The sequence below is a fragment of the Oncorhynchus tshawytscha genome, linkage group LG30 (genome assembly GCF_018296145.1).
Source record: "Oncorhynchus tshawytscha isolate Ot180627B linkage group LG30, Otsh_v2.0, whole genome shotgun sequence".
Taxonomy (NCBI): Eukaryota; Metazoa; Chordata; class Actinopteri; order Salmoniformes; family Salmonidae; genus Oncorhynchus; species Oncorhynchus tshawytscha.
Genome location: NC_056458.1, coordinates 26977651 through 27004893, shown reverse-complemented (window position 1 = coordinate 27004893; position 27243 = coordinate 26977651). Strand labels below are relative to the sequence as shown.

The following is a 27243-nucleotide window of genomic DNA, read 5'->3' as shown; positions in this document are numbered from 1 at the left end:
AAGAAGGCACACCTGTTTATTGAAATGCATTCTATTTCATGAAGCTGGTTGAGAGAATGCAAAGAGTGTGCAAAACTGTCATCAAGGCAAAGGGTGGTGACTTTGTAGAATCTCAAATATAAAATATATTTAGATTTTTTTAACCGTTTTTTGGTTACTACATGATTCCATATGTGTTATTTCATAGTTTTGATGTCTTCACTATTATTCTACAATGTAGAAAATAGTAAAAAATAATGAAAAACCCTTGCATGAGTAGGTGTCCAAACTTTTGACTGGTACTGTATATATATACAAAAGTGTGTGGACACCCGATAGAATTAGTTGATTACCTATTTTAGCTACACCCGTTGCTGACAGGTGTATAAAATCGAGCACACAGCCATGCAATCTCAATAGACAAAAATTGGCAGTAGAATGGCTTTACCGAAGAGCTCAGCTCACCGACATTGGACTCTGGAGCAGTGTAAACGCGTTCTCTGGAGTGATGGATCACGCTTCACAATCTTGCAGTCCAGCTGACAAGTCAGGGTTTGGCGGATGCCAGGAGAATATTTCCTGACTCAATGCATAATGTCAACTGTAAAGTTTGGTGGAGGAATAATGGTCTGGGGCTGTGTTTCATGGTTCGGGCTAGGCCCCTTAGTTCCAATGACGGGACATCTTAACACTACAGCATACAATGACATTCTATATGATTCTGTGCTTCCAACTCTGAGGCAACAGTTTGGGGAAGATCCTTTACTGTTTCAGCATGACAATGCCCCCATGCACAAAGTGAGGTCCATACAGAAATGGTTTGTCGAGATCGGTGTGGAAGAGCTTGACTGGCCTGCACAGAGCCCTGACCTCAACTCCATCGAACACCTTTGGGATCAATTAGAACGCAGACTGCGAGCCAGGTCTAATTGCCCAACATCAGTGCCTGACCTTCCTAATGCTCTTGTGGCTGATTGGAAGCAAGTCCCTGCAGCAATGTTCCAACATCTAATGGAAAGCCTTCCCAGAAGAGTAGAGGCTGTTATAGCAGCAAAGGGGGACCAACTCCATAATTATTCTTTTTTAAATGGTAGTAAAGCTTTCCACAGTATTAAAGAGGACCACACACAATATTGTCGCATGACTCCAAGTTTACCTCGATATGATGGTTGTTATATCAATATTTGCGCATAAAAGCGTTTCCACCACCATTTCTCTCATAATGTATTTCACCAACACAAGATCTCAATGATCTGTTGGCATTCATAAAATTGTACTGAAACTTCCTGTTTCCATCACAGCTGTTGTGACTTTTTTGTATATACATTATGACTTTACATCTCATAAAAACTGTGGATGGAAACGTGGTTAGTGTGGTAACACTATTAATAGGCTAATTCACACTACCAAATTCCTCAGCACTAACTGCCTTTTCAATTGTCATTTTAGCTCTGATGGGAAACTTTGAAGCAATATATGTGTAAGTATCTATCTGCTAATGTTTTGATTTCCATGTAAAACGTTATATACTTACAATTAATCTGTATTTTTTTTCTGTGAATAATAATACACGTGCCTATTGTTTTTACAGTGATCCAATCCCAGTGTTAGTGTACCAGAATGTTGATGAGAGTACAAATGCAGAGACCAGACATTCTGAAAGTGGTAAGTATGATTTATCTAATGACATGAATACAATTTGTATGCCTACGGTTTTATCAGATGGAACCAGGTGGAAAAAACACTCAAAAGGAACAAATAAACAACCCCCTTCCTCTCGCCCACTCCCTGGGCCTTTTTATGAATCCAAAACATAATGAAAAGAAAGTTGGGCGGCCCACCATTTATGCATTTTGATCAGTAGAGCCATTTATTGTAAGGCTAATGGAAAGAACATGCAACACCTAAAGGAGGGGAGGCAAGTGGGTGGGTCAGGTGATATCCTCGCAGATAATGTAGTCTGCTGCAGTTAAAAGTAATGTCAAGCTTCAGTAAAAACCACATCAATAGGTACAGGCAACAATACATGGCAGTCTACCTACACTGGACTAAAACATTCTCGATAACTTCTTTGCATGTGCTCTGATGTGCTCATAGGCAGACTGGCCAATAGCTTCTTCCCCCAGACTATCAGCCCTCCCCCTGCCCCCCAAAGGATATTTATCCTTGTTGCTCACTCATCACTCTATGGACAAGTATCCTTGTTTACATACTTTGCCACTTAACTGCAGCAAACATGTTGAAAATATGTATATATACACTGAGCGTACAAAACATTAAGGACACCTGTTTTATCCATGACAGACTGACCAGGTGAATCCAGGTGAAAGCTATGATCCCTTATTGATTTCACCTGTTAAATCCACTTCAATCAGTGTAGATGAAGAGGAGAGGACTGGTTAAAGAAGGATTTTTAAGCCTTGACACAATTGAGACAAGGACATTCAAGGTGCACTGGTTTGTGTCAAGAACCGCAACACTGCTGGGTTTTCCACACTCAACATTTTCTTGTGTATCAAATAATGGTCCACCACCCAAAGGACATCCAGCACAATTGACACAACTGTGGCAAGCATTGGAGTCAGCGTGGGCCAGAATCCCTTTGACCTCATGTGGAGTCCATGCCATGATGAATTTAGGTTGTTCTGGGGGCAAAAGGGGGTGCAACTCAATAGTAAGAAAATGATCTTACTTAGTATTTTCTTTTTGTTTCACTCACTTTTCTTTTTTGTTTTCTGCCCAATTTCGTGATATCCAATTAGTAATTGCAACTCACTGCTCTTTGACTTGCACTGTTGGAGCTCAAGAGCATAAAAATGTCACTGTTCCCTGCAATTACATCTGCAACCCTGTGCATGTGACTAACACATTTATTTGATTGTCACTTGCCTTATTTGGATGTCAATGTAATTTGATTAAATGTCTTTCTTTCTAGATGATGATCAATGTTCATATGAGAATGTATCACTAGATGGAAAAACAATCAGCCATGACTCTGGTATGCACATTAAAAGGAGTAAATCTATGCCTATCCTTCCCTTGAATTAAGTCATATTTATGAAGATTGCTTTTGGAAAAGTTTAGTTTTGAACTTGGAGTTACATTTGATATTTAACTAAGATTATTCTCCCCACACCTTCCCACTAACAGATGGATCAGATTACCAGAACACTGAATTCCTGGACCAAATGAAAATGGGGTCAGGGGATGGTAAGTCACCATAGTGCTTTATAATAATTGCTATGAACGTAGGATGAATGCACTAATTGTAAGTCACTTTGGGTAAGATCGTCTGCTAAATCCACATTTCCAAACTCCGGTCCTCCAGTACCCCCAAAAGTACATATTTGTTGTGGCCCCAGACAAGCACACCTGATTCTACTTGTTAAATCAAGTGTTTTTGGCTGGGGCTACAACAAAATGTGTACTGTTGGAGATGCTCAAGGGCTGGAGTTGGGAAACACTGTGCTAAATGATTGCTTACATGTAATTAACTAGGAATGGACTTTTATTTGTCACAGATGAACCAGTTTATGTGAACAAAACAGCATATGGAACCGACATGCTCAACGAGTAGATGACTATGGGAATGGAATGTTCTTACCATCTTTGTTGAGATGCTTGGATAAATGCTAAGTGATACAAATTTCAATGTGCTATACCAGAGCAATGCCATAAGGGTAAACACCCAAACAGTGTTACTTCATAATGAATTCCCTTGAGTCTAAAAATGTAGGGGAACCATGTACAGTACTTTGATTGTTGGAATGTTACAAAATGAATAAAAGAGCTCAGAAACAGTTAAAATGTAGATAACATGTCAGTCTGTAATAATAAATCCTTAATTCAAAACTTAAGTTTACAACCTCTTATATTCCAATAAGTCATAATTACAACACTGATTTATTACAGAAGTGACTTACAATAGTATTTACATGAACTAACTTGTATAAAATACAAAATGTATTTCATCCAGAAATGTCTAAACAGAACTCCCCAGGACTCTTAGTCAGCGTTTTGAAGCAAAGTCGTGTACATTATGAACGAAACAGAAGAAACCAGCCAAACATGGAAGGACAATAAGGAAAAATGTAAGTTTTCATTTCGTAGAAAATGTTGTTTCCCCTAATGAACACAACCCCGGCAAGACAGACAGTGCTGAGAGGAGAGACCGTGCTGAGAGGAGAGACCGTGCTGAGAGGAGAGACCGTGCTGAGATGGGTGGCAGCGTGGGTGGGGTGTTAGCTGGTATCCGGGGTGGCTGTCTTGCTGCACAGTCGACCCAGGAGGCCTGCCATCTGCAGCAGGGAGTTCACGCCCTCTGCCACCTTCATGTGGGTGTAGCCTATCTCCTGAGAAAAGGGACAGTAATGAAGAGGTGATTTGGCTTACATTTTGGCACTTTTCAGCCATTCTGTTTCACCCAACTAAATCCTTTCAGAAAAGAAAACACAGGAAAGGATCTTACATAAGAGACATAACAATATACAACTGCCGACTTGTTTTTATCTCTTACCTTTATGAACTCCAGCTTGAGATACTCCGGCATCTGGAATGTCTTACACACTCTGAAGATGTTACCGATGATGTCCTCAGGGGAGTAACCCAGGGCCCACAGCTGCTCAATAATCTAAACAAGCAATTGCATAGATTATTTTGACCATCTGTAAATCTATAGGTGACGATCCAAATAAAGTGTGACTAATTTATATATCACACACATGTCTGCGGTCCCTTGTGAAATGTGCCCTGGGGCCTCCCACTCTTTCTATTCTGGTTAAACCCAGTTTGCGCTGTTCTGTGATGGGAGTAGTACACAGCGTTGTACGAGATCTTCAGTTTCTTGGCAATTTCTCGCATGGAATAGCCTTCATTTCTCAGAACAAGAATAGACTGACGAGTTTCAGAAGAAAGGTCTTTGTTTCTGGCCATTTTGAGCCTATAATCGAACCCACAAATGCTGATGCTCCAAATACTCCACTAGTCTAAAGAAGGCCAGTTATATTGCTTCTTTATTCAGAGCAGCGTTCAGCTGTGCTAACAAATGCAAAAAGGTTTTCTAATGATCAATTAGCCTTTTAAATTATAAACTTGGATTAGCTAGCACAACATGCCATTGGAAAACAGGAGTGATGGTTGCTGATAATGGGCCTCTGTAGGTTTTTTTTATCAGCCGTTTCCAGCTACAATAGTCATTTACAACATTAACAATATCTACACTGTATTTCTGATCAATTTGATATTTTAATGGACAAAACAACTAAAGCACAAGGACATTTCTAAGTGACCCCAAACGTTTGAACGGTAGTGTACATACATACACAGTACCAGTCAAGTTAGGACACCTACTCATTCAAGGGGTTCTTTATTTTTACATTGTAGAATAGTTAAGACATCAACTATGAAATAACACATGGAATCATGTAACCCCCCCCCAAAAAAAGTTAAACAAATCATTATATATTTGCGCTTTTTGGCTGCTTATCCTTCACTCTTCGGTCCAACTCATCCCAAACCATCTCAATTGGGTTGAGGTCGGGTGATTGTGGAGGCCCAACCAGCACGGCTACCACAGCATTCTGCAACAATACGCCACCCCATCTGGTTTGCACTTTGTCCCACTATCATTTGTTTTTCAACAGGACAATGACGCAACACACACCTCCAGGCTGTGTAAGGGCTATTTGACCAAGAAGGAGAGTGATAGAATGCTGCATCAGATGACCTGGCCTCCACAATTTCCCAACCTCAACCAAATTGAGATGGTTTGGGATGAGTTGGACGGCAGAGTGAAGGAAAAGCAGCCAACAAGTGCTCCGCATACGTGGGAACTCCTTCAAGACTGTTGGAAAAGCATTCCAGGTGAAGCTGGTTGAGAGAATGCAAAGCGGTCAAGGAAAAGCGTGGCTACTTTGATGACTAAATCTATTTAGATTTGTTTTACACTTTTGGTTACATAATTCCATGTGTTTTTTTCTGTCTTCACTATTATTCCACAATGTAGAAAACAGTGCAAATAAAGAAAAACCCTTGAATGAGTAGGTGTCAACTTTTGACTGGTACTGTGTGTGTGTGTATTATACAGTGTGGCAAAAAAGTATTTAGTCAGCCACCAATTGTGCAAGTTCTCCCACTTAAGATGAGGCCTGTAATTTATCATAGGTACACTTAACTATGACAGACAAAATGAGAGAAAAAAAATCCAGAAAATCACATTGTAGGATTTTTAATGAATTTATTTGCAAATTATGGTGGAAAATAAGTATTTGGTCAAAAGTTTCTCAATACTTTTATATACTCTTCGTTGGCAATGACAGAGGTCAAATGTTTTCTGTAAGTCTTCACACACTGCAGGTATTTTGGCCCATTCCTCCATGCAGATCTCCTCTAGAGCAGTGATGTTTTGGGGCTGGGCAACACGGACTTTCAACTCCCTCCAAAGATTTTCTATGGGGTTGAGATCTGGAGACTGGCTAGGCCACTCCAGGACCTTAATGCTTCTTACGAAGCCATTCCTTCGTTGCCCAGGTGGTGTGTTTGGGATCATTGTCATGCTGAAAGACCTAGCCACGTTTCATCTTCAATGCCCTTGCTGATGGAAGGTTCACACGCAATCTCACGATACATGGCCCCATTAATTCTTTCCTTTACACGGATCAGTCGTCCTGGTCCCTTTGCAGAAAAACAGCCCCAAAGCATGATGTTTCCACCCCCATGCTTCACAGTAGGTATGGTGTTCTTTGGATGCAACTCAGCATTCTTTGTCCTCCAAACACAACGAGTTGAGTTTTTACCAAAAAGTTATATTTTGGTTTCATCTGACCATATGACATTCTCCCAATCTTCTTCTGGATCATCCAAGTGCTCTCTAGCAAACTTCAGACGGGCCTGGACATGTACTGGCTTAAGCATGGGGACACGTCTGGCACTGCAGGATTTGAGTCCCTGGCGGCGTAGTGCGTTACTGATGGTAGGCTTTGTTACTTTGGTCCCAGCTCTCTGCAGGTCATTCACTAGGTCCCCCCGTGTGGTTCTGGGATTTTTGCTCACCGTTCTTGTGATCATTTTGACCCCACGGGAGTGAGATATTGCATGGAGCCCCAGATTGAGGGAGATGATCAGTGGTCTTGTATGTCTTCCATTTCCTAATAATTGCTCCCACAGTTGATTTCTTCAAACCAAGCTGATTACCTATTGCAGATTCAGTCTTCCCAGCCTGGTGCAGGTCTACAATTTTGTTTCTGGTGTCCTTTGACAGCTCTTTGGTCTTGGCCATAGTGGAGTTTGGAGTGTGACTGTTTGAGGTTGTGGACAGGTGTCTTTTATACTGATTTCAAGTTCAAACAGGTGCCATTAATACAGGTAACGAGTGGAGGACTGAGGAGCCTCTTAAAGAAGAAGTAAGTTACAGGTCTGTGAGCCAGAAATCTTGCTTGTTTGTAGGTGACCAAATACTTATTTTCCACCATAATTTGCAAATAAATTCATAAAAAATCCTACAATGTGATTTTCTGGATTTTTTTCTCTCATTTTGTCTGTCATAGTTAAGTGTACCTATGATAAATTACAGGCCTCTCATCTTAAGTGGGAGAACTTGCACAATTGGTGGCTGACTAAATACTTTGCCCCACTGTATATCAGCTATATGCTCATACTATATTCTAACTAATCAGTTATTGGTCACTTCAAGAACCATGCTTAAAGGCTACAGAAATTAGGGTTATTCATTGAGAGCCATATGATTATATTTATGTCTACTGTTATTGAATGTGGATTGCAATACCTTGTAAGCCTCATCAATGTTTGCATTGACACAGTGTTCGAGCATGCTTTTCACCAACAGGGGATGTGGCTCATCACACACCTGAGAAAAACAATTCTTTACTTTTCTTTCATTCGAAACAGAGCTAGGCATTTGTCAACTTTGTGTTCTAAAATGACTGAAAAAGACAGGTTTGGAAACAGAACTGTACCTTGAACACATTCTCACTGTTAATGTAGCCAAACCCAGAGTTTGTGGACTGTAGGTTATTCAGCGCCTGATGATGCAAAAAAAGACAGCTTAAGTTATAGTTTCACACGTCTCAACCAGACTTGGCCCAAAAGTACAAGGCACTATGAGGAGCCATGGATATATATTGTTCAACATACTTCAGAGTTTTAAAGGGTGCCATGTTTACACCCAAACCGCCTAAGACATTCCCAATCTAGTCAATGGTAACAAGAATGCTATTCTCATGGAACCCTTAGTGCCAACATGGAGGTTGAGGACAGTTGGCCCTTTTCCCCACCTGTCTCATGTCTCCCTGGGCGGTGAAGATGATGGCCTCCAGGCCGTCGTTGCTGGTGACCAGGTTCTCCCTCTCCACCACCTCCAGCAGACGCATCATGATCTGCTCGTCCCTCAGCTTGGTGTAGCGCAGGACTGCACAACGTGACTGGATGGGCTCTGTGGAGGAGGGGGCACAGCAACATGGAAGACCATCACAACAGTGAAAAAGCCAGGTTGGTTTTGTAATGCAACTGTCGCTTACACTAGGGTCTCTATTCAATACGACAGTACCGGTGTTAAACTGTTAAATCAAATGTTATGTTACATGCACCGAATACAACCGGAGTAGACCTTACCATGAAATGCTTACTTACAAGTCCTTAACCAACAATGCAGAAATGTTAAATATTTTCTCAAAATAAATTAAAACGGACAGTCACCAATGATCTTGTCAGAGGCGTTGCATGCCAGAGCGAAGCGTGTGGTTTTAGAGTATATCTCCATGGTCCTCCTCAAGGCCTGCTGGGCTCCGTCTGTCATACTGATGGCACAAGCACAGCCGTCATAGGTACAGGTACACTAGATCAGCTTTCAGCTTAGATGTCGTGACCCTCAGTTGACTTACCTGTCAGCCTCATCCAGGATGATGATCTTGTGTCTCCCTTTAGGGAGGGTGACTTTCTGCTGGGCAAACATCTTGATCTTGTTTCGAACTACATCGATGCCTCTGAGGAAGGTGGATGACAATTTGTTAGTGTAAGCTTCACTTTCTAAAGAAACACAACGTGATTTTAACTCAAAATGCAGCTCCTGGACTCACATGTTGTGCACTTAAGTATTCCAGTGTAACATTTTTCATGGTAGACTTCACTTACTCACCTGTCATTAGAGGCGTTCAGTTCCAGGACAGCATCTTTCATGGCTGGGCCCAGAAGAGCTCGCGCCAAACACAGAATACTGGTGGTCTTTCCTGTACCGGGGGGACCCTATAATATTGATAATTGAGTTTAAAAAGAGATGGCATAACTTGCATACTATTACTCTGCTGCGCCAACATCTCAGTATGTAATATCATATAGTTATGATTTAAGAATTAATCATTTCAGTCACTCACTGCAATAATGATGTTCGGCACATTTCCCTCTCTGGCAAACACCTGTAAGAAAGAATGGAACAATAATTCAGACAAGTAGCTATTATTTAGTATCAAATGTATTGAAACTGTCAAACTACTGTAATAAAATATTGAGGATACTTTACCTCCAATCTGCTAACAGTCTCCTCGTTGCCTACTATTTCATTCAACTTCAAGGGTCTGTATTTTTCAACCCTGTGAGATATTCAGAACACGCATAGCTATCAGCAACAAGCAATTCATAGTGATTCACACGATATATATGGAGGGTAGATATGGGCGGCAGGTAGCCTAGTGGTTGGATCGTTGGGCCAGTACTGAAAGATTGCCATTTCAAATCCCCGAGACGACATGGTGACAATCTGTCATTGTGCCCTTTAGCAGGGCCGGGCTGTGACCGTACTCTCCGCGAGGGTGTCAGGCAGAGTTGGGATATGCAATAAAAACACACATTTCCAATTCACGTATGTGTATAAAACACGTGTACATGTGCAAAACAGGACAAATTAGCACCCATCAAATTATTATTGCTATAACTTGCACTAGCTAGCTGTTGCTCTATGAGATGCTTAAAAGATAGCTAGTTACCAGTATATTTGACATAACATTACATAGCAAGCTATCTACTTACTTTTTGAGAGGCATGCAGAATGGGTTTGTTTTCGTAGCTAATAGTATGCCTTGCGTAGTTAAGTACAATGCTAGCATCTGTACTCATGCTTGTGCTGGCTAGCTAATGTTAGCTAGCTAATTAGCCATTAGCACTACTAGCTGTGCTGAGCGATTTCAGTCCGCTAAGAAATACAGAAATACTGCAATTAGCCAACTAGTCTAGCTAGTAAACCTTACCATGGCAGCTCATATCTACTACTAGACAACTTCGCAGGGGCCTCATCTTTCTTCAGTTGAACTTCTGTTTGAATTTGCTCAGAATCTACCTCATTCATCGCCACGTCCATGTTTTCGGGTGCACAAAATTCCCGCCAAGACAGGAACCAAACAGCTGGCGCTAAACTGACGTCATTTCCTTGAAGATGCGAACAGTCTTCCAACAGTAGATTTTCATACCAGCCAGTTGGTTGTATGGCCAGACATTGAACAACACAGTGGACCAAGTTTATGCTTACGACAAAATCCTGGCTTTGAGACCTTGCATGTGTGTGATTGTTTCAGCAATCCGAGATGGCCGTTACAAAGAGGATTTGCTCCGGGTCACCCAGGTAAGGTCGCTTGCGCATCAGTGTGATCAGACAAGCCGGCGGGTCTAAGAAATTAGAGTGAGGTAGCTTATGTCCAAATCTCAGTTAGTAGTTGCATGATGTCAAATAATTTCAAAATGGAGGCTTATCCCCTTTATTGTTCGAAGATGCCATCCTTAATTTTTTCCTGTCCTCTTGGCAAGGATCTGGGATATCCCATTCGAAATGGCTGGGTGGAATGAAACATCATGCAGCATCAAGGCCATTCGATCACACGCCCTTGCGTCAATCACAGTGATAGTTTAATGTAGGCTAAATATCTCTGTATTGTGCATGCCTTGACTTATTTATCCATTCTTTTGGAATCCAAAAATCAACTGATGATTGTTTGATTTGCATTTTGCAAGGTGCCCCTCTTATGCAATGTCCAAGTTATTCTAGGCGTGACCACCAGAGGCACGTTGTGGGCTAATTAAAACAGCAATTAGTATCGATTGTATTACACCTAGCACCCGCTGTTGGCCTAGACAAGACATAGTCATTCATTGCTGTGTTTTTATAATATTTAATTTGAGCTTCTCTCAATAAGATGCCGTGTGCACCAGACACCGGTAGGCACCTGTATAGAAAACAGTCAGAATGACCCACTGTATTAGGAAGGTGTTCCTTACGTTTTATATACTCAGTGTATTACTTCTTTAGAGAATGGAATATTGACCCTTCAATGTTGCTTGTTCACCCCCAACATTTTCAGGTGATTCAGGATTTCATAACATGCATACAGTTGAAGTCGGAAGTTTCCATACACTTAGGTTGGAGTCATTAAAACTAGTTTTTCAACCACTCCACACATTTCTTGTTAACTATTGTTTTGGCAAGTCGGTTAGGACATCTACTTTGTGCATGACACAAGCAATTTTTCCAACAATTGTTTATAGACAGATTATTTCACTGTATCACAATTCCAATGGGTCAGAAGTTTACATTCATTAAGTTGACTGTGCCTTTAAACAGCTTGGAAAATTCCAGACAATAATGTCATGGCTTTAGAAGCTTCTTATAGGTGAATTGACATCATTTGAGTCAATTGGAGGGTGTACCTGTGAATGTATTTCAAGGCCTACCTTCAAACTCAGTGCCTCTTTGCTTGACATCATAGGAAAATCAAAAGAAAATCAGCCAAGACCTCAAATAAAAAAAAATGACCTCCACAAGTCTGGTTCATCCTTGGGAGCAATTTCCAAATGCCTGAAGGTACAACGTTCATCTGTACAAACAACAGTACGCAAGTATAAACACCATGGGATCACGCAGCCATCATACCGCTCAGGAAGGAGATGCGTTCTGTCTCCTAGAGAGGAACGTACTTTGGTGCAAAAAGTGCAAATCAATCCCAGAACAACAGCAAAGGACCTTGTGAAGATGCTGGAGGAAACAAGGGTACAAAAGTATCTACAGTGGGGTAAAAAAGTATTTAGTCAGCCACCAATTGTGCAAGTTCTCCCCCTTAAAAAGATGAGGCCTGTAATTTTCATCATAGGTACACTTCAACTATGACAGACAAAATGAGAGAAAAAAATCCAGAAAATCACATTGTAGGATTTAATGAATTTATTTGCAAATTATGGTGGAAAAATAAGTATTTGGTCAATAACAAAAGTTATCTCAATACTTTGTTATATACCCTTTGTTTGGCAATGACAGAGGTCAAATGTTTTCTGTAAGTCTTCACAAGGTTTTCACACACTGTTGCTGGTATTTTGGCCCATTCCTCCATGCAGATCTCCTCTAGAGCAGTGATGTTTTGGGGCTGTTGCTGGGCAACATGGACTTTCAACTCCCTCCAAGATGTTCTATGGGGTTGAGGTCTGGAGACTGGCTAGGCTACTCCAGGACCTTGAAATGCTTCTTACGAAGCCACTCCTTCGTTGCTCGGGCGGTGTGTTTGGGATCATTGTCATGCTGAAAGACCCAGCCACGTTTCATCTTCAATGCCCTTGCTGATGGAAGGAGGTTTTCACTCAAAATCTCACGATACATGGCCCCATTCATTCTTTCCTTTACATGGATCAGTCGTCCTGGTCCCTTTGCAGAAAAACAGCCCCAAAGCATGATGTTTCCACCCCCATGCTTCACAGTAGGTATGGTGTTCTCTGGATGCAACTCAGCATTCTTTGTCCTCCAAACACGACGAGTTGAGTTTTTACCAAAAAGTTATATTTTGGTTTCATCTGACCATATGACATTCTCCCAATCTTCTTCTGGATCATCCAAATGCTCTCTAGCCGCCTCGCTTCGCGTTCCTAGGAAACTATGCAGTTTTTTGTTTTTTTACGTGTTATTTCTTACACTAGTACCCCAGGTCATCTTAGGTTTCATTACATACAGCCGAGAAGAACTACTGAATATAAGATCAGCGTCAACTCACCATCAGTACGACCAAGAATATGTTTTTCGCGATGCGGATCCTGTGTTCTGCCTTACAACCAGTGTAACCGAGTGGATCACATGCAGCGACCAAAAAAAAAACGACTCAGAAAAAGAGGGAAACGAAGCGGTCTTCTGGTCAGACTCCGGAGACGGGCACATCGTGCACCACTCCCTAGCATTCTTCTTGCCAATGTCCAGTCTCTTGACAACAAGGTTGATGAAATCCGAGCAAGGGTAGCATTCCAGAGGGACATCAGAGACTGTAACGTTCTCTGCTTCACGGAAACATGGCTAACTGGAGAGACGCAATCCGAAGCGGTGCAGCCAGCGGGTTTCTCCACGCATCGCGCCGACAGAAACAAACATCTTTCTGGTAAGAAGACGGGCGGGGGCGTATGCCTTATGGCCAACGTGACATGGTGTGATGAAAGAAACATACAGGAACTCAAATCCTTCTGTTCACCTGATTTAGAATTCCTCACAATCAAATGTAGACCGCATTATCTACCAAGAGAATTCTCTTCGATTATAATCACAGCCGTATATATCCCCCAAGCAGACACATCGATGGCTCTGAACGAACTTTATTTAACTCTCTGCAAACTGGAAACGATTTATCCGGAGGCTGCATTCATTGTAGCTGGGGATTTTAACAAGGCTAATCTGAAAACAAGACTCCCTAAATTTTATCAGCATATCGATTGCGCAACCAGGGGTGGAAAGACCCTGGATCATTGTTACTCTAACTTCCGCGACGCATATAAGGCCCTGCCCCGCCCCCTTTCGGAAAAGCTGACCACGACTCCATTTTGTTGATCCCTGCCTACAGACAGAAACTAAAACAAGAAGCTCCCACGCTGAGGTCTGTCCAACGCTGGTCCGACCAAGCTGACTCCACACTCCAAGACTGCTTCCATCACGTGGACTGGGAGATGTTTCGTATTGCGTCAGACAACAACATTGACGAATACGCTGATTCGGTGTGCGAGTTCATTAGAACGTGCGTTGAAGATGTCGTTCCCATAGCAACGATTAAAACATTCCCTAACCAGAAACCGTGGATTGATGGCAGCATTCGTGTGAAACTGAAGGCACGAACCACTGCTTTTAATCAGGGCAAGGTGTCTGGTAACATGACTGAATACAAACAGTGCAGCTATTCCCTCCGCAAGGCTATCAAACAAGCTAAGCGCCAGTACAGAGACAAAGTAGAATCTCAATTCAACGGCTCAGACACAAGAGGCATGTGGCAGGGTCTACAGTCAATCACGGACTACAGGAAGAAACCCAGCCCAGTCACGGACCAGGATGTCTTGCTCCCAGGCAGACTAAATAACTTTTTGCCCGCTTTGAGGACAATACAGTGCCACTGACACGGCCTGCAACGGAAACATGCGGTCTCTCCTTCACTGCAGCCGAAGTGAGTAAGACATTTAAACGTGTTAACCCTCGCAAGGCTGCAGGCCCAGACGGCATCCCCAGCCGCGCCCTCAGAGCATGCGCAGACCAGCTGGCCGGTGTGTTTACGGACATATTCAATCAATCCCTATACCAGTCTGCTGTTCCCACATGCTTCAAGAGGGCCACCATTGTTCCTGTTCCCAAGAAAGCTAAGGTAACTGAGCTAAACGACTACCGCCCCGTAGCACTCACATCCGTCATCATGAAGTGCTTTGAGAGACTAGTCAAGGACCATATCACCTCCACCCTACCTGACACCCTTGACCCACTCCAATTTGCTTACCGCCCAAATAGGTCCACAGACAATGCAATCTCAACCACACTGCACACTGCCCTAACCCATCTGGACAAGAGGAATACCTATGTGAGAATGCTGTTCATCGACTACAGCTCGGCATTCAACACCATAGTACCCTCCAAGCTCGTCATCAAGCTCGAGACCCTGGGTCTCGACCCCACCCTGTGCAACTGGGTACTGGACTTCCTGACGGGCCGCCCCAGGTGGTGAGGGTAGGCAACAACATCTCCTCCCCGCTGATCCTCAACACTGGGGCCCCACAAGGGTGCGTTCTGAGCCCTCTCCTGTACTCCCTGTTCACCCACGACTGCGTGGCCATGCACGCCTCCAACTCAATCATCAAGTTTGCGGACGACACAACAGTGGTAGGCTTGATTACCAACAACGACGAGACGGCCTACAGGGAGGAGGTGAGGGCCCTCGGAGTGTGGTGTCAGGAAAATAACCTCACACTCAACGTCAACAAAACTAAGGAGATGATTGTGGACTTCAGGAAACAGCAGAGGGAACACCCCCATCCACATCGATGGAACAGTAGTGGAGAGGGTAGCAAGTTTTAAGTTCCTCGGCATACACATCACAGACAAACTGAATTGGTCCACTCACACAGACAGCATCGTGAGGAAGGCGCAGCAGCGCCTCTTCAACCTCAGGAGGCTGAAGAAATTCGGCTTGTCACCAAAAGCACTCACAAACTTCTACAGATGCACAATCGAGAGCATCCTGGCGGGCTGTATCACCGCCTGGTATGGCAACTGCACCGCCCTCAACCGTAAGGCTCTCCAGAGGGTAGTGAGGTCTGCACAACGCATCACCGGGGGCAAACTACCTGCCCTCCAGGACACCTACACCACCCGATGCTACAGGAAGGCCATAAAGATCAAGGACATCAACCACCCGAGCCACTGCCTGTTCACCCCGCTGTCATCCAGAAGGCGAGGTCAGTACAGGTGCATCAAAGCTGGGACCGAGAGACTGAAAAACAGCTTCTATCTCAAGGCCATCAGACTGTTAAACAGCCACCACTAACATTGAGTGGCTACTGCCAACACACAGTCAATGACACTGACTCTACTCCAGCCACTTTAATCATGGGAATTGATGGGAAATGATGTAAATATATCACTAGCCACTTTAAACAATGCTACCTTATATAATGTTACTTACCCTACATTGTTCATCTCATATGCATACGTTGATACTGTACTCTATATCATCGACTGCATCCTTATGTAATACATGTATCACTAGCCACTTTAACTATGCCACTTGGTTTACATACTTATCTCATATGTATATACTGTACTCGATATCATCTACTGTATCTTGCCTATGCTGCTCTGTACCATCACTCATTCATATATCCTTATGTACATATTCTTTATCCCCTTACACTGTGTATAAGACAGTAGTTTTTTTGGAATTGTTAGTTAGATTACTTGCTCGTTATTACTGCATTGTCGGAACTAGAAGCACAAGCATTTCGCTACACTCACATTAACATCTGCTAACCATGTGTATGTGACAAATAAAATTGATTTGATTTGATTTAGCAAACTTCAGACGGGCCTGGACATGTACTGGCTTAAGCAGGGGGACACGTCTGGCACTGCAGGATTTGAGTCCCTGGCGGCATAATGTGTTACTGATGGTAGGCTTTGTTACTTTGGTCCCAGCTCTCTGCAGGTCATTCACTAGGTCCCCCCGTGTGATTCTGGGATTTTTGCTCACTGTTCTTGTTATCATTTTTACCCCACGGGGTGAGATCTTGCGTGAAGCCCCAGATCGAGGGAGATTATCAGTGGTCTTGTATGTCTTCCATTTCCTAATAATTGCTCCCACAGTCGATTTCTTCAAACCAAGCTGCTTACCTATTGCAGATTCAGGTCTTCCCAGCCTGGTGCAGGTCTACAATTTTGTTTCTGGTGTCCTTTGACAGCTCTTTGGTCTTGGCCATAGTGGAGTTTGGAGTGTGACTGTTTGAGGTTGTGGACAGGTGTCTTTTATACTGATAACAAGTTCAAACCGGTGCCATTAATACAGGTAACGAGTGGAGGATAGAGGAGCCTCTTAAAGAAGAAGTTACAGGTCTGTGAGAGCCTGAAATCGTGCTTGTTTGTAGGTGACCAAATACTTATTTTCCACCATAATTTGCAAATAAATTCATTAAAAATCCTACAATGTGATTTTCTGGAATTTTTTAACTTCTCATTTTGTCTAAGTGTACCTATGATAAATTACAGGCCTCTCATCTTTTTAAGTGGGAGAACTTGCACAATTGGTGGCTGACTAAATACTTTTTTACCCCACTGTATATCCACAGTAAAACGAGTCCTATATCGACATAACCTGAAAGGCCGCTCAGCAAGGAAGAAGCCACTGCTCCAAAACCGCCATAAAAAAAGCCAGACTACGGTTTGCAACTGCACATGGGGACAAAGATTGTACTTTTGTCCTCTGGTTTGTTGTCTGGTGACACAAAAATAGAACTGTTTGGCCATAATGACCATTGTTATGTTTGGAGGAAAAGGGTGATGCTTGCAAGCTGAAGAACACCATCCCAACCGTGAAGCACGGGGGTGGCAGCATCATGTTGTGGGGGTGCTTTGCTGCAGGAGGGACTGGTGCACTTCACAAAATAGATGGTTACATGAGGAAGGAAAATTATGTGAATATATTGAAGCAACATCTCAAGACATCAGTCTGGAAGTTAAAGCTCGGTCGCAAATGGGTCTTCCAAATGGACAATGACCCCAATCTTACTTGCAAGCAAAGTTGTGGCAAAATGGCTCAAGGACAACAAAGTCAAGGTATTGGAGTAGCCATCACAAAGCCCTGACCTCAATCTTATAGAAAAGTTTTGGGCAGTACTGAAAAAGCGTGTGTGAGCAAGGAGTCCTACAAACCTGACTCAATTACACCAGCTCTGTTAGGAGGAATGGGCCAAAATTCACCCAACTTATTGTGGAAGGCTACCCAAAACGTTTGACCCAAGTTAAACAATTTAAAGGCAATGCTACCAAATACTAATTGAGTGTATGTTAACTTCTGAGCCTCTGGGAATGTGATGAAAGAAATAAAAGCTGTAATAAATCACTGCTATTATTCTGACATTTCACATTCTTAAAATAAAGTGGTGATCCTAACTGACCTAAAACAGGGAATTTTTACATGGATTAAATGTCAAGAATTGTGAAAAACTGAGTTTAAATTTACTTGGCTAAGGTGTATGTAAACTTCCGACTTCAACTGTATGTACAAGGGCTTGGAATTGCCAGGGAACTCGCAATACTATATTATCACAATACTTAGGTGCCGATACGATATGTTTTGCGATTCTCGCTATTCTATATGTATTATGATTCGATACTGTGATTTTGTTGTTTTTCGATGATCCAAACATATTGCTCACCATATGTCACCATATGTCTGCTGCCGAGGGACGAGGGAGAGCTATGAGAAAATTAGCTTTGATCAGTTCAGGGAAATAAAGGTGCTGAAAACAGAGAACAAGCTATGAAGGAAAAGTTTTGGGTCCGGTACTAGTCCGGTACTAGTGAACAAAATAATATTGCGATATTGTCAATACGATACAATATATTGTCAAATAATATCCCGATATGTAACTGTTTCGATTCCCCCCCCCACCCCCACCCATCACTAATATCTATACAATTAATCTGAAAGCCATGCTTCACTATTCTGCAATTACATTTCCTTACTAGGCAACTCTGTTTTTCTATGCACCTTTGTGATGTAAGTCCATAGAACTAGAATTAAGATTCTAATTCCATGTGCAAGTCTTTCCATGAGAAAGTGATGTAATTTCCTATGTATTTTGTGTGAACAGGCAGGAGCATGTGGACATCCTGTTGTAGCTGGTTTTGTTTAGAACCCACCGCCACAGTGGAAGAAAACGTCAGCTCCTGGCGCCAGGCCTACACAAACTCGGGCTACAGCCAATCCCTGACCTCTCCCGAACATATGTGCAAGGCCTGCGGAGGCCAATTCGACACCATCGCGAGGAAGGTAAGAGGCACTTGGTAATATAATACCTTGATAAATATTGTAAAGGAGGGCTGGCTGGTCAACTCTCATCTGAAATTTGGGTAACAGAGTGTGACTTGAAAGTCTGGAACAGCATAGATCCAAGAGGATTTGATACAGATGAGCTGCTACAGACTCCAAAGTAACAGATTTGATTGTCAACAGAGTTACTAGAATTTAGACTTCTGTGATTCACTACAATTCTTAGATTCACTATGTCGGTAAGTAATTCATTAGTAGCTGACAGTAACTGACCCTGTACTAGTCAGTCTTACAACACAGAGATGCTCATGTTCTGGAAAATCCTAAACAGTAGGCTACACCTCTAGAATAGTGACTATTTTTTAGAAGGCTGTTTAAATCACTTGCAAATGTAGGTCAGTTATTTCTCCAACAGGCCTTGCCCTCCTGACATGTTTGCCTGCCAGTTGCCACACACAATCTCACCTGCAAAGTAAACAGCAAATTGCATTTTATATTAGTTATTACTGAACGTGCATGGAAGTAAGATCTTATCATCTTTTCTATAAATGTGCCAACAGCTGTTGGCCAGAGGTTAGTTATTTCTGTGAGAAAAGTTGAAGTTTTTGTACAGTATGGCTATCATACTTGATTCAACTACTCCACTACCCATCAATAAGGTTCTAGTCTAGAGCTCAGGTAGCCTGCACATTCCACACGCACTGTTATTCTTTCACACCCCTTACTGTGACTGTTCATTCCTTGGTAAGAGTTTCACCCTCACTGTGTCCTGTCCTCTCTCATTAACCCAGCATGTCTGCGTGGACTGCAAGAAGAACTTCTGCGGCCACTGCTCTGTGCAGCTGGAGCCGCCGCGCCCGCGCCTCTGCCACACATGTCAGCACTTTCACGGAACCCTATTCGACCGCGCCCAGTTGATGCGACTCAAGGTGTGCCGCTGCTCTTTTTAAATTTATTTTAATTTAAATTTTACCCCTTTTTCTCCCCAATTTCATGGTATCCAATTGTTTACTGGCTACTATCTTGTCTCCCGGAAGCCAGCCGCACCAATGTGTCGGAGGAAACACCTTGCAACTGGCAACCTTGGTTAGCGCGCACTGCGCCCGGCCCGCCACAGGAGTCGCTGGTGCGCGATGAGACAAGGATTTCCCTACCGGCCAAGCCCTCCCTAACCCGGACGACACTAGGCCAATTGTGCGTCGCCCCACGGACCTCCCGGTTACGACAGAGCCTGGGCGTGACCCCAGAATCTCTGCTGGCGCTGCAGTACAGCGCCCTTAACCACTGCGCCACCCGGGAGGCCCACTGCTCTTTTTTTTTAAACAGTTGATGGCAAATAAACAAGGACAAATGCATTCGGTTAAGTTACATGTCTAACTATATACACTGCTCAAACAAATCAAGGGAACACTTAAACAACACAATGTAACTCCAAGTCAATCACACTTCTGTGAAATCAAACTGTCCACTTAGGAAGCAACACTGATTGACAATACATTTCACATGCTGTTGTGCAAATGGAATAGGCAACAGGTGGAAATTATAGGCAATTAGCAAGACACCCCCAATAAAGGAGTGGGTCTGCAGGTGGTGACCACAGACCACTTCTCAGTTTCTATGCTTCCTGGCTGATGTTTTGGTCACTTTTGAATGATGGTGGTGCTTTCACTCTAGTGGTAGCATGAGACGGAGTCTACAACCCACACAAGTGGCTCAGGTAGTGCAGCTCATCCAGGATGGCACATCATTGCGAGCTGTGCCAAGAAGGTCTTGCTGTGTCTGTCAGTGTAGTGTCCAGAGCATGGAGGCGCTACCAGGAGACAGGCCAGTACATCAGGAGACGTGGAGGAGGCCGTAGGAGGGCAACAACCCAGCAGCAGGACCGCTGCCTCCGCCTTTGTGCAAGGAGGAGCAGGAGGAGCACTGCCAGAGCCCTGCAAAATGACCTCCAGCAGGCCACAAATGTGCATGTGTCTGCTCAAACGGTCAGAAACAGACTCCATGAGGGTGGTATGAGGGCCCGACTTCCACAGGTGGGGGTTGTGCTTACAGCCCCACACCGTGCAGGACGTTTGGCATTTGCCAGAGAACACCAAGATTGGCAAATTCGCCACTGGCGCCCTGTGCTCTTCACAGATGAAAGCAGGTTCACACTGAGCATGTGACAGAGTCTGGAAACGCCGTGGAGAACGTTCTGCTGCCTGCAACATCCTCCAGCATGACCGGTTTGGCGGTGGGTCAGTCATGGTGTGGGGTGGCATTTCTTTGGGGGGGCCGCACAGCCCTCCATGTGCTCGCCAGAGGTAGCCTGACTGCCATTAGGTACTGAGATGAGATCCTCAGATCCCTTGTGAGACCATATGCTGGCGCGGTTGGCCCTGGGTTCCTCCTAATGCAAGACAATGCTAGACCTCATGTGGCTGGAGTGTGTCAGCAGTTCCTGCAAGAGGAAGGCATTGATGCTATGGACTGGCCCGCCCGTTCCCCAGACCTGAATCCAATTGAGCACATTTGGGACATCATGTCTCGCTCCATCCAACAACGCCACGTTAAGCCAGACTGTCCAGGAGTTGGCAGATGCTTTAGTCCAGGTCTGGGAGGAGATCCCTCAGGAGACCATCCGCCACCTCATCAGGAGCATGCCCAGGCGTTGTAGGGAGGTTATACAGGCACGTGGAGGCCACACACACTACTGAGCCTCATTTTGACTTGTTTTAAGGACATTACATCAAAGTTGGATCAGCCTGTAGTGTGGTTTTCCACTTTAATTTTGAGTGTGACTCCAAATCCAGACCTCCATGGGTTGATAAATTAGATTTCCATTGATAATTTGTGTGATTTTTGTTGTCAGCACATTCAACTATGTAAAGAAAAAAATATTTAATAAGAATATTTCATTCATTCAGATCTAGGATGTGTTATTTTAGTGTTCCCTTTATTTTTTTTGAGTAGTGTATATTGTAGCTAAGTCAAGTGAAAGCTAAAGCAATAACACTTTTCATTCTGTTATTTGTATATCTGTGTAATAACACTAATTACATTAGACATTGTATTAAGATGTCAAGATGACATGATGTTTTAGTAACTGCATTATAGGTGCATAGTAATGGAGTTTTAGTTTTTTTTGTAATTACACAGACGAATAGGGAATATCTAAATAGTGTTAGATGGAATTCAACAATAACCCCAAAAACTAGGTGCGGGAGCTGCGCGACTACCTCCACCTGCATGAGGTGCCCACCCAGACGTGCCGGGAAAAGGAGGAGCTGGTTGAGCTGGTCTTGGGCCAGCAGACCCCCAGCACCAGCAGTGAGACCGTGTCCTCCCAGCCCAGGGCTCACAACAACGTCCCTTCCCCAGGCACACCATCCCCTCCCCAGACACAGGGCCCTACCAGCCCCGACACATTGAGGCCAGAACAATCAGCCCCTGAGGCAGAGCCAGAGTCAGAGCAGATATCTGATGATGAGGAGGAGGATGATGAAGAAGAGGAGGACGAAGGTGAAGAGGTAACTGCTAAGTTCAAGGTTTTGGGATTGATTAATCAGTAGCTGTTAGATAAATGGATACCTATCACCACCAAGGGGATAATCAATGTCAGACAGCAGCAGAGACGGACTCAAAGACCAGACAAAATACACGTAGACCAGACAAAATAAAATTCATAAAGGTTGTTGTTTTTTGTTTAGCAAACCACTTGTTGACAAAGACAAGACAAAATACATACTGGCCAAACCAAAAAAACAGACCAGACAAAATATACATTATTATTTTTACCCACCTCCATGATTGTCCTGTTGCTGCAGTCAGACAACGAGGAGACCCTGATCCCCGGCCGAAGGGCCTCTCTGTCTGACCTGAGCTGCGTTGAGGACATCGAGGGCCTGAGCGTGCGCCAGCTGAAGGAGATCTTGGCCCGCAACTTTGTCAACTACAAGGGCTGCTGCGAGAAGTGGGAGCTGATGGAGAGGGTCACCCGCCTCTACAACAACCAGAAGGACCTCCAGAACCAAGGTGAGCATTTCCAGTGTGTGGTCCTGTTAGGCTACGTTGGTAATAGCGTGGCGCTAGCAATCCCAGGGAAGTGAGTGCGTTTTCCGCTGGGGTCACATTTGAAAATGTACGCACTCACTGTAGACTACTCCAAATGTCTGCTAAATGGCATATATTATATCTGGGGATGACTGGTGTGGAATTTTAGCCCGTAAAAAAAACATATATATTAGTTCAATTATTTTTTTCATTTTTCCAGTTTCAAATACAAGTAAAGGTAAGGGTATTGTGTCAAGTTCTAAAGACAAGAGAAGCATGATCAAAAGCATTTTGAGAAGTACTTGAAGATCCACTAATCCAAATGGAAATATTTGTTCCCACTGCTTAAATGTATCCTTTTATGGGCAACCTGACAAATATGAAACAATGAAAGATGACCCAAGTAGTTTTTTAGAATACACTTAATTAGAGACCTCTCTTCTCTCCTCTTTCCCCTGTCGTTGTACCATAGACCCTGCGGCTCCCAAGAGCCAGGAGGAGAACCTCTGTCGGATCTGCATGGACTCTCCCATTGACTGTGTTCTGCTGGAGTGCGGCCACATGGTCACCTGCAGCAAGTGCGGCAAACGCATGAGCGAGTGCCCCATCTGTAGGCAGTACGTGGTACGGGCGGTGCATGTCTTCAGGTCCTGATGCATTGCCACAGGGAGGGACACAATGGACAAAATGGCACTGCTGCCACCACTGCTCAGTGATAGCATAGCGTACAAGAATACACTATATAAATGTGCACACTCACTCAAACAGTCTTCTTCATACTGGTGTTCCAGAGAAATAACCTGACACCACTTTTCTGGGTTCTCAATTTTTCTACTCCACCTGAACCGATTGTTTCTGATCTTTCAGCGTCTTACAAGAACTCAAGATTTCAGTACAATAACTTTGTTATTCAACTAGTTTTACTCTGTTGTTCATATCAATAGCCAAACAGAGAGAGTGGCCAGAATGGTGCTATTTGACCAATGGTGAACAACACTCAGGGCCCCATTTTGACAATGCGAATAAGCGGCAGTAATGTAAGAGACCAAAATTTGGAAAACCTCAAAACAGTTTATTTCCAACCTTATCGCCTCAAGCAAGGCTTGGATATGACGGTGTGGATATTTAATGCAGGCAATGCAGTAGTTGTGTAATTGGTGCAATAAGTGGCGCACAGAATATATGAAGTGCTAAGGTCTGTTTTGCGTCCTCCAAATGACACACTCTGACTTCAGTACCTGCAACCCAGCTGATCTGTTAATTGGTTTTGTGGTCCAGAGCTATCTTTAGGTTGCAGTGCACTTGCTAAGCATAGAACCCAGGCCTTATTTGTCTTATTGGCGATCCTTCAGACAATGTGGTGGTTGAACATAGCATCCTAGGAGTGGAAACAGCCCTTTAAATGCAATTGTCTGCATGTAGCTCACCGAAAGTACTTGAGGGTCAAGGAGGCATACAGCTTGGGTTCATTTGCCCTTTTATGGTCAAAATACCCTTTAACTTGTAGATATTTTATCAAAACTGGAAAAGAACACACATTGACTTGACAGTTAATATACAGTTCTGTAAATGAGCCACAATGGGAACATTTTCTGAAATGTAAACCATGCATAGTACGGTAGATATGCATTTATACAAATTCTCTGGATGTTGTCAATTGTTTGCTGCTGTTTGAGGTTGGTTCTGTGACCTTACCCCAAATTAGATTTGAGGTAAATAAATAGAGCTGACCTCATTTGGCAGCATGTCTACATTCTAAGGCTCTCACCATCCCCCTCTTATCAGCAAGTGCCCCAGAATGGAATGCTCATTGACTACGCAGTGGACTGAATGCACTCGTTTCCTAATGACAAGTTGATGTATTATGTTAACTTCTAGTTTATCAAAACATATGTTTTCTGAAAATGTACTTTTGTTTGTGTTGAGTGTTTTTTAGGAGGGGTTCATTCTATTCCAACTAGACAATTCAGTACATTTATTGAGATTGAATTTTTTTAATTAGGGGCAATTTTCGGTAATGTTAATTGGAATGCATTTGTCCAATTTCCTGTAATTGAAATGTTAGTTGCAGAGAGGGCTGGCAAACCATTTATGGAACATGTTGTTTTAAAATCATAGAGAAACATTACGGTTCACTTTTAAATGGTCTTTCTACTGTACATCTTGTTTTATAGGTAATGAATGTACCATAAACCTGCTCATATAAGGAAAATGCACTTAAACTAATTAATGTCTGTTTTAGTGAATTCAAATCCGCTGGGATAGACTCTGTTCATCCCAGATACCCAGTCTGTCTGAAATGAATGTACTTGGTTTTAAGTTGTTTAGCTACAATAACAAAACCATTTCTTACTGTGACTGCCAATATCGCAAATAGATTTTTACACCAGTCTGTTTGATATGCCTGTTGTCAATAACTATTATAATATCATGCAACAATATTAACAATCTCACGTGTAATTTGCAGAGAGCAGGTGAAATAAGATATGTCAGTGTCATGAGACAACTTTATCTTTTTTTTTTTTTTTACAAACTTCTCGTTTTTATCCTGGATATCAGTTTATACAAGCCAGGTTGTCAGTCAAGTCACTCCTTCTTTCTGAGGAGTGTTTTCTGCACAAATGATAACATACAGTGCCTTGCAAAAGTATTCATCCTCCTTGGCGTTTTCCTATTTTGTTGCATTACAACCTGGAATTGAAATGGAATTTTGATTTTGATTTCATGTAATGGACATACACAAAATAGTCCAAATTGGTCAAGTGAAATGGAAAAAAAGAACTTGTTTGAAAAATAAAACTGATTAAAAACAGGAAAGTGGTGCGTGCAGTTGAAGTCTGAAGTTTACATACACCTATGTATGATGTTGGAGTCACAACTCGTTTTTCAACCACTCCACAAATGTTTTGTTAAACTATAGTTTTGGCAAGTCAGTTAGGACATCTACTTTGTGCATGACACAATTTTTTCCAACAATTGTTTACAGACAGATTCATTCACTTATAATTCACAGTATCACAATTCGAGTGGGTCAGAAGTGCCTTTAAACAGCTTGGAAAATTCCTGAAAAGGACATCATGGCTTCTGATAGGCTAATTTACATCATTTGAGTCAATTGGAGGTGTACCTGTGAATGTATTTCAAGGCCTACCTTCAAACTCAGTACCTCTGCTTGACATCATGGGAAAATCAAAAGAAATCAGCCAAGACCTCAGAAATAAAATTGTATACCTCCACAAGTCTGGTTCATCCTTGGGAGCAATTTCCAAATGCCTGAAGGTACCACGTTCATCTGTACAAACAATAGTACGCAAGTATTAACACCATGGGACCATGCAACCGCCATACCGCTCAGGAAGGAGACGTGTTCTGTCTCCTAGAGATGAATGTACTTTGGTGCGAAAAGTGCAAATCATTCCCAGAATAATAACAATAGCAAAGGACCTTGTGAAGATGCTGGAGGAAACAGGTACAAAAGTATCTATATCCACAGTAAAACGAGTCTTATATCGACATAACCTGAAAGGCCACTCAGCAAGAAAGGAGCCACTGCTCCAAAACCGCCATAAAAAAGCCAGACTACGGTTTGTAACTGCACATGGGGACGAAGATCGTACTTTTGGAGAAATGTCCTCTAGTCTGATGGGGGGAAAAAATAGAACTGTTTAGCCATAATGACCGTTATTATGTATGGAGGGAAAAGGGGGAGGCTTGCAAGCCAAAGAACACTTCACAAAATAGATGGCATCCTATGGAAGGATATATTGAAGCAACATCTCACGCCACCAGGAAGTTAAAGCTTGGTCGCAAATGGGTCTTCCAAATGGACAATGACACCAAGCATACTTCCAAAGTTGTGGCAAAATGGCTTAAGGACAAGAAATTCAAGGTATTGGAGTGGCCATCACAAAGCACTGACCTCAATCCTATAGAAAATGTGTGGGCAGAACTGAAAAGGCGTGTGCGAGCAAGGAGGCCTACAAACCTGACTCAGTTACACCAGCTCTGTCAGGAGGAATGGGCCAAAATTCACCCACCTTATTGTGGGAAGCTTGTGGAAGGTTACCCAAAACGTTTGACACGAGTTAAACAAGTTAAAGACAATGCTACCAAATACTAATTGAGTTTATGTAAACTTCTGACCCACTGGGAATGTGTTGAAAAAAATAAAAGCTGAAATAAATAATTCTCTCTACTATTATTCTGACATTTCACATTCTTAAAATAAAGTGGTGGTCCTAACTGACCTAAGCATTTTTACTAGGATTAAATGTCAGGAATTGTGAAAAACTGAGTTTAAATGTATTTGGCTAAGTTGTATGTAAGCTTCCGACTTCAACTGTATGTATTCACCCCCTTTGCTATGAAGCCCCTAAATAAGATCTGGTGCAACCAATTCCCTTCAGAA

At 42.9% G+C, this 27243-nt stretch overlaps 2 protein-coding genes across 4 annotated transcripts; one reads left to right on the top strand and one right to left on the bottom strand.

Annotated features, from left to right (window-relative positions):
- Positions 1-3783: 3783 nt before the first annotated feature.
- Positions 3784-10366, bottom strand: rfc2 (replication factor C (activator 1) 2). Of its 2 annotated transcripts, none has more exons than XM_024393831.2 (11): positions 10236-10366; positions 9512-9581; positions 9366-9407; positions 9131-9237; positions 8877-8978; positions 8692-8792; positions 8271-8428; positions 7953-8018; positions 7763-7843; positions 4496-4609; positions 3784-4331 (listed from the first exon to the last, which is right to left on the bottom strand). In XM_024393831.2, exons 1-11 carry the CDS (start codon positions 10343-10345, stop codon positions 4221-4223), a joined length of 1062 nt encoding a protein of 353 aa, XP_024249599.1. In that variant the 5' UTR covers positions 10346-10366; the 3' UTR covers positions 3784-4220. The 2 variants fall into 2 exon arrangements, with proteins under 2 accessions (XP_024249599.1, XP_024249600.1); XM_024393832.2 differs by lacking the exon at positions 10236-10366 and adding an exon at positions 10018-10183.
- A 112-nt stretch (positions 10367-10478) lies between these two features.
- Positions 10479-25537, top strand: LOC112228476 (E3 ubiquitin-protein ligase rififylin-like). Of its 2 annotated transcripts, XM_024393833.2 has the most exons (6): positions 10479-10606; positions 18625-18803; positions 19595-19732; positions 22001-22312; positions 22610-22817; positions 23308-25537. In XM_024393833.2, the coding sequence occupies exons 2-6, from the start codon at positions 18633-18635 to the stop codon at positions 23487-23489; spliced, it is 1011 nt and encodes a 336-aa protein (XP_024249601.1). In that variant the 5' UTR covers positions 10479-10606; positions 18625-18632; the 3' UTR covers positions 23490-25537. The 2 variants fall into 2 exon arrangements, with proteins under 2 accessions (XP_024249601.1, XP_024249602.1); XM_024393834.2 differs by lacking the exon at positions 19595-19732.
- The last annotated feature ends 1706 nt before the right edge of the window (positions 25538-27243 follow it).

Coding starts and splice junctions, on each gene's coding strand:
- LOC112228476 (XM_024393833.2), top strand. CDS start 18,633: ATGTGGACATCCTGTTGTAGCTGGTTTTGTTTAGAACCCACCGCCACA. Junction 19,733..22,000: donor CCCAGTTGATGCGACTCAAG/GTGTGCCGCTGC, acceptor CCCAAAAACTAG/GTGCGGGAGCTGCGCGACTA. Junction 22,818..23,307: donor GAAGGACCTCCAGAACCAAG/GTGAGCATTTCC, acceptor GTTGTACCATAG/ACCCTGCGGCTCCCAAGAGC.
- rfc2 (XM_024393831.2), bottom strand. CDS start 10,345: ATGGACGTGGCGATGAATGAGGTAGATTCTGAGCAAATTCAAACAGAA. Junction 9,408..9,511: donor AGACTGTTAGCAGATTGGAG/GTAAAGTATCCT, acceptor TCTTTCTTACAG/GTGTTTGCCAGAGAGGGAAA. Junction 4,610..7,762: donor ACATTGATGAGGCTTACAAG/GTATTGCAATCC, acceptor TTGCTTGTTTAG/ATTATTGAGCAGCTGTGGGC.